The 6,345-nt window shown below is 32.1% G+C and overlaps 1 protein-coding gene across 1 annotated transcript in view; it reads right to left on the reverse strand.

The window, feature by feature from the left end:
- LOC106472583 (acyl-coenzyme A synthetase ACSM3, mitochondrial-like) overlaps nt 1-5,363 on the reverse strand; it is a 25,726-nt gene extending 20,363 nt beyond the window's left edge. Inside the window, exons 1-5 of the mRNA XM_022401142.1 lie at nt 5,029-5,363; nt 2,128-2,225; nt 1,651-1,763; nt 937-1,055; nt 629-690 (exon numbers count right to left, since the gene is read on the reverse strand). Of these exons, the coding sequence (XP_022256850.1) occupies nt 629-690; nt 937-1,055; nt 1,651-1,763; nt 2,128-2,225; nt 5,029-5,268 (632 nt within the window). The 5' untranslated portion in view covers nt 5,269-5,363. The remainder of the gene's footprint in view (nt 1-628; nt 691-936; nt 1,056-1,650; nt 1,764-2,127; nt 2,226-5,028) is intronic.
- Between the last annotated feature and the right edge of the window lie 982 nt (nt 5,364-6,345).

The raw sequence follows: 6,345 nt of genomic DNA on the forward strand, positions 1-6,345 counted from the left end.
CCTTCCATTCGTACAGTCTGTAACCACGCTAAGCTTTACTGAATCCTTCCATTCGTACAGTCTGTAACCATGCTAAGTTTACTGAATCCTTCCATTCGTACACTCTGTAACCATGCTAAGCTTTACTGAATCATTCCATTCGTACACTCTGTTACCATGCTAAGCTTTACTGAATCCTTCCATTCGTACACTCTGTAACCATGCTAAGCTTTACTGAATCATTCCATTCATACACTCTGTTACCATGCTAAGCTTTACTGAATCCTTCCATTCATACACTCTGTAACCATGCTAAGCTTTACTGTGCAGTCCATTCATACACTCTGTAACCATGCTAAGCTTTACTGAATCCTTCCATTCGTACACTCTGTTACCATGCTAAGCTTTATTGAATCCTTCCATTTTGCTTCAGTATTATGCACCCTAGTTTTAAAATTTGTAATTTATAAATGACATCCTCAGTGTATCACAGTGAAAACTAACAAGAATTTAACAGAATCTTTAAGACAAGGAGTTATGAATATGAACAACCAAGAGAGTTCAGTAACCATGATATCTTCTCAATTTCGGAACAATAATAATTAAACCAAAACTGAAACCTAAGGCATAGTTCTGTAATTTTTCTCACCTGTGTTTTTCCTCTTTACTCACGAGTACTTTGGTTCTAAGAGATGGGCACTTGTCAGCAATCTAGAAAACAAAAGCAACAAACATATATGTGTTTATGAGACCACTTATAAACATCAGAAGTCTGTCCCTATTACGTTTTAGAACAGAGGTGTTCAGGACTTTATTCGTTCAATACAAAGGCCCATTTATAGAATAATCAAATTCGTGCTGTTTCATCAAAACAACTATAACCAGGCTCGTAAAGTCTAACTATAACACGTGTTATATTCTCCTGAAAAGTTTGGTAATTCTGTGAAACATTCTCACCTGGTCTATTACAGAAGCCACCTGGTGATCAACAAAGACAGCCGACGGTTGAAACGTTGAAAATCGGTAAAGAATGTCTTTACCTGTCAGTTGAATGTTTGCAGGAGATAAAATCAGACCTATGACGATATAAAAAACTACTCCTATCAAATTTCTTAACATTTCTGTTCACAAGATACATTCCTGGTTTTTTATTTTAACGATGTCTTATGTATGATTTTATACAACTACTAAGTGTTAACTAGAGGTGTAATCAGATCTTTAATTTTAACCAACTCTAGAAGTTTCGATATTGGGTTATAAAATCAATACCCTAACTATATCCATTTCAGTGCTTGGTTATTAATGGTTATGTTAACCAACTCTAAAAGTTTCGATATTGGGTTATTAATAACCTAACTATACCCATTTCAGTACCTGGTTATTAATGGTTATATTAACAAACTCTAGAGGTCTCGGTATTGGGTTATCAATACCGTAACTATATCCATTTCAATAACTGGTTATTGACCCATATATTAAACATATTTGGCCGTTTCTGCATCCTCCTGTCGATATTCATTTGAAAGGCCAAAATTTAATGCTTTACATCTGTGGCCGTTTTGGTATTATATTATAGATATCTGGCTAACACGTATTATGTTATACATATCTTGCTAACACCTTTCACCCTGGTGTTTGTCTGTCTGAATAACATAATAATTCTGAACTCACCCACTCGAATTGCGGCTAAGTTGATTAGCCACCATTCCGGTACCTTTGGTAGCATAACAATAATTCTTTCTCCAGTTTTAAGGAAACAGTCGTTTTCCAAAACGTTGGCTGCTCTAGAGAAAGATCAACACGATAAAAAGATCATTGCTGTTCTCCATCATTACAGAGACCACATGTCATAATAAATATAATGTTAGATTTGAACTCACCGATTTTCTTAATAAACGGACAACACAATGTGTGCTTCAAAGTTCTGAGCAGTAAAAGAAACTAGTGTTTACATTTAGGAAATCTGGAGTGATTAGATAGTAATATACTTGACATTATATCGTGTTACTTGTTCTTGTCACCAACAAAAGCTTCCTATCCACTTGATGTGTATCTGCCTATTGAAAGATAAATATGTTTAAAACATCTGTATTTATTACAATTGCAATAACAATGTTTACATGGATTATTTTCTTAAAGAAAGCTTACTTCTTGGTGAGGTTGGACAATTCTTTGAAACTCCATGAAACTTCCGCACCATCAACTTGGACAAACCAAAAAGCTCCTTTCCCAACTTTGAGTCCATCCTGACGTGTGAGGAAGACAGTGGACATAATTATGTATGATGTTATTATATTTATGAACATAAAATATGTTTTAGTATCCTATTCGGTAGATAACATAAAAAACAAAATAGAATATATGTCTCTCAAACAAATTAAAAACATAAAATTATCGCAAATCATGATTATGAACAAGACATTTTTATATCAGAAAATAACAAAAATGAATTTAAAATGTTAATTTTCGTGTAATTGTCTCTAAAACCATTAAAAAGATTTAGTTTGATTGGAGCAGTCTGCTTTTGAAAGGTTCAACTCATATTCAGGGTTTGTTATGTACTATCAGATATCTTACTCTGATCCACTTTTTCTTCATTAATTCATGCAAACAAAAGTTAACATAAAGTATCTTGAGTGTCCAAGACAACAAAGCACATGGTGTTGCCATAGCAACTTCATAAAAAGGAATGAGATTTACTTATAATATCTCACGTTCTAAGTAAAAATAACCTGTTACTGTTATTTGTCGAAAACTTTTACATGGCCAAATGAAAACAAAATACCTCGATAATGTTAATATTCAAAGTAATTACTACCAGCTTAGTCTTTCGTCCAATGGGACATCGCTAGTAAGGTACAACGTACAATTGTTATTTGTTTGTAGTTAAGAACAAAGCTACACAATGGGCTATCTGTGCTCTGCTCCCTCAAGGATATCGAAATCCGGTTTCTATCGTTCTATCGGTTTCTTTCATAGACATACGCTGGTCCACAGCTATAGGTTAAAACATGTACGACAATAATAAGTTAAGCAGCCAGCTATAGTTAAAACATGTAGGACAATAAAGGGAAGACCAAAATAATTTAAACAGCCAGCTATAGTTTAAAACATGTAGGACAATAAAGGGAAGACCAAAATAATTTAAACAGCCAGCTATAGTTTAAAACATGTAGGACAATAAAGGGAAACCAAAATTAGTTAAACAGCCAGCTATAGGTTAAAACATATAGGATAATAAAGGGAAGACCAAAATAATTTAAACGGCCAGCTATAGTTAAAACATGTAGGATAATAAAGGAAAGATCCAAATAATTTAAACAGCTAGCTATAGGTTAAAAACATATGAAACAATACAGGGAAGACCAAAATAAATTGATCAGCAGGTGACAACCTGTACGCATGAATGTGACGAAACTAGTTTCTCTGATATCAGATTTCTGACAGCTTGTTCCATTTACTGTGGTTTTATCACTTATCAGTAGGAATTATGTTCGGAAAAATCGATAAACCTTTTGGATGCATATAAACAAACTGTAAGATTAATAGACTTCTTCCACATATGCAAGATTATCGTTAGAAAAACAAATATTTCTTGGCTAAAACACAGATAACCCCATCTTAGGAGACCATCTTTACTACAGAAAGCGCGGCTGTGAAGTGAAGTCAACAGTCTAATGACATAATGCATAATCTATCAAATTACAAATGATGAAAAAAAACATGTACATGTTTGAAATTTTCCTCACGACAAGGATCTTGTTTGGTTGTAACTTAACATATTGGCTTGTATGTGTTGTGCCCATAGCGAGTATCGAAACCAGTTTTTAGAGTTGTACGTCCTCAGATTTATTGCTGAGCCACTGGGAGGCGTGTGGGATCTAAAAACTTTCAAAGCTCATCCAGCTACGGATATTATATTTAATTAAACTTACCATGATATCTCAACAATAATATTTCTCATATACGGTTATTACAAAGAAAAACAATTGCTTGTCTTTAAGGGCTGACATGGATTCAAGATTAAGAATCAGCCGAAAAATGTTATTAAGAAAACATATTCACGAGTATTTTCAAGCCTTGAAGGAGACTACATGACTACTTTGTTTTCAAGGATAAAACACCCGTACGTTAAAAAAAAACAGAAGTAGATATAAAAAACCCGTACGTTATCTACAAATTCCAAGTACAGAAAACAACAAAAAAAAAAAACAGAAGGAGATCCAGCGTAATCTCCCAAACTATACAGAATGTTGTAATCAATAAAAAAATTCAAAATGGTTGGATCGTTGAAAACTGAATTGAAGCTGCTCTACTAATAAAAAACTGAAGATACAATCAAACCACGTTGATAGCACTTCTAGAACTGGAGCTACAATAATAGTTCAATAAGCTATTGAACATTAACAGCAGTAACTTACGTGTTTACAGTCTGTGAAACTTTATGTTAAAACAATAACTTACTTGTTTACAGTCTGTGAAACGATGTGTTAAAACAAAAACTTAATTGTTTCCAGTCTGTGAAATGGTATGTTTAAACAGAAACTTGTTTAGTCTGTGAAATGGTGTGTTTAAACAATAATTTACTTGTTTACAGTCTGTGAAACAATGTATTAAAAAATAACTTATTGTTTACAGTCTATGAAACAAGGTGTTAAAAAAATAACTTATTTTTACAGTCTGTGAAACAATGTGTTCAAACAATAACTTATTGTTTACAGTTTGTGAAACGATGTGCTAAAACAGTAACTTGTTTACAGTCTGTGAAACTTTATGTTAAAACAATAACTTGCTTGTTTACAGTCTGTGAAATGGTATGTTTAAACAATAACTTACTTGTTTACAGTCTGTGAAACAATGTGTTTAAACAATAACTTATTGTTAACAGTTTGTGAAACGATGTGTTAAAACAATAACTTATTGTTTACAGTTTGTGAAACGATGTGTTAAAATAGTAACTTGTTTACAGTCTATGAAACGTTGTGTTAAGAAACAAATGATTTACTGTAGCACAATTTTTTATAACAAACATTAAGAATAGTAACTTACTTGTTCTTTTGAAGCCCATTTGTCTATGACATCACCAACAAAGTTGAAATATTTTGGAACGAGAGGATGTGGCTGTTTCCAGGCTTCTTCGTAGCTGTTAACTCTAGAGTGGAGTAGCAAGCTGTTGTCACAAAGAGCTCGAGAATATATAAACAACGTGCTCTTTAAGTTAGGCAGTTTTACATGACGTCTAAGATACGTCCAGTTCAACGCTCGAACCGAACCATTTAATATAAACATCTCGTGAAGAATGAAAACTTGAACTTATCAACAGGGTTGGTATCAAAGCAGCTAAAGGGCCCTTAGCTCTGCATTTTGTTTGTAGAATACGAGCATTCACCAGTCAATGTTTACAGCTGTTAATGTTTGACTCTGACGTCACTTTAAGCATAAATAGGTCGATCTTTGATCACATTTTGAAATACAAATTGGTAATAATCTTTATATGGAAAACTCGTGTGTTACAGAATTACAAATATGTGATATTGATTTGAATTTTGAGCTATAGTTTATAATTTTAAACTATCGTTAGTCTACATTTTTATCCTCCATGTATCATAAATAAAAGTATCATGAACTTGTGAGCAATGATTTTTTTTTTACATGTGTATGTATAATTAGTTACTAATGAATGAAAGTTAATTAGTCTGAAAGAAAAGGTGGAAACCCTTATTTATATACTATGTTTTTGTAAAAACCGTTAGTATAACAAAATACTTTTGCTATATAGTTTAGCGCAGCAATGCTAAACTAGTTTTGGACTGAATTTTGCTAAACCTAATTTTGAAATTGGGGAGTGTCAAAAAACATCAGATATTAATAACATAGTTGGATTTTTCTAAGGTCTTTTTCTTTTATGTCTATCTCTTCATAATAAAAATGAATTTCTAACTAATACAACATGAAACTAATTAACAAGTTAATCGAAAAGTTTCAAGTTTCACCTATTCATTAAAACTTGTCAAAACAGGAACAATTTTAGTTTAGTCAAGTCTTGAATTCATAATGTTTTACCATCCTTCTAATAAATGTTAAGATGATCAATTTTTAAACCATAATATCGACATTAATGCTAAAAATCAATTTTAAGCCAAAGCATCACTGCTTTATGTTTTAATTGATTTTAAAAGATCCACTTTCTAAACCCAAAACAGCAAAATTAATGTTAAAAATCCGTTTTTTTAAACCAACACGTCGAAATGATTTTACAAAAAAAAAAAAATTCTAAAACAAAACAGCGAAATTAAATCCAAACAAATCTATTATTTAAACCAAAACATCAAAATTAATTCATAAAAGAAATCCATTTTGAGTTGA

The sequence above is a fragment of the Limulus polyphemus genome, unplaced genomic scaffold (assembly GCF_000517525.1).
Source record: "Limulus polyphemus unplaced genomic scaffold, Limulus_polyphemus-2.1.2 Scaffold5441, whole genome shotgun sequence".
Taxonomy (NCBI): domain Eukaryota; kingdom Metazoa; phylum Arthropoda; class Merostomata; order Xiphosura; family Limulidae; genus Limulus; species Limulus polyphemus.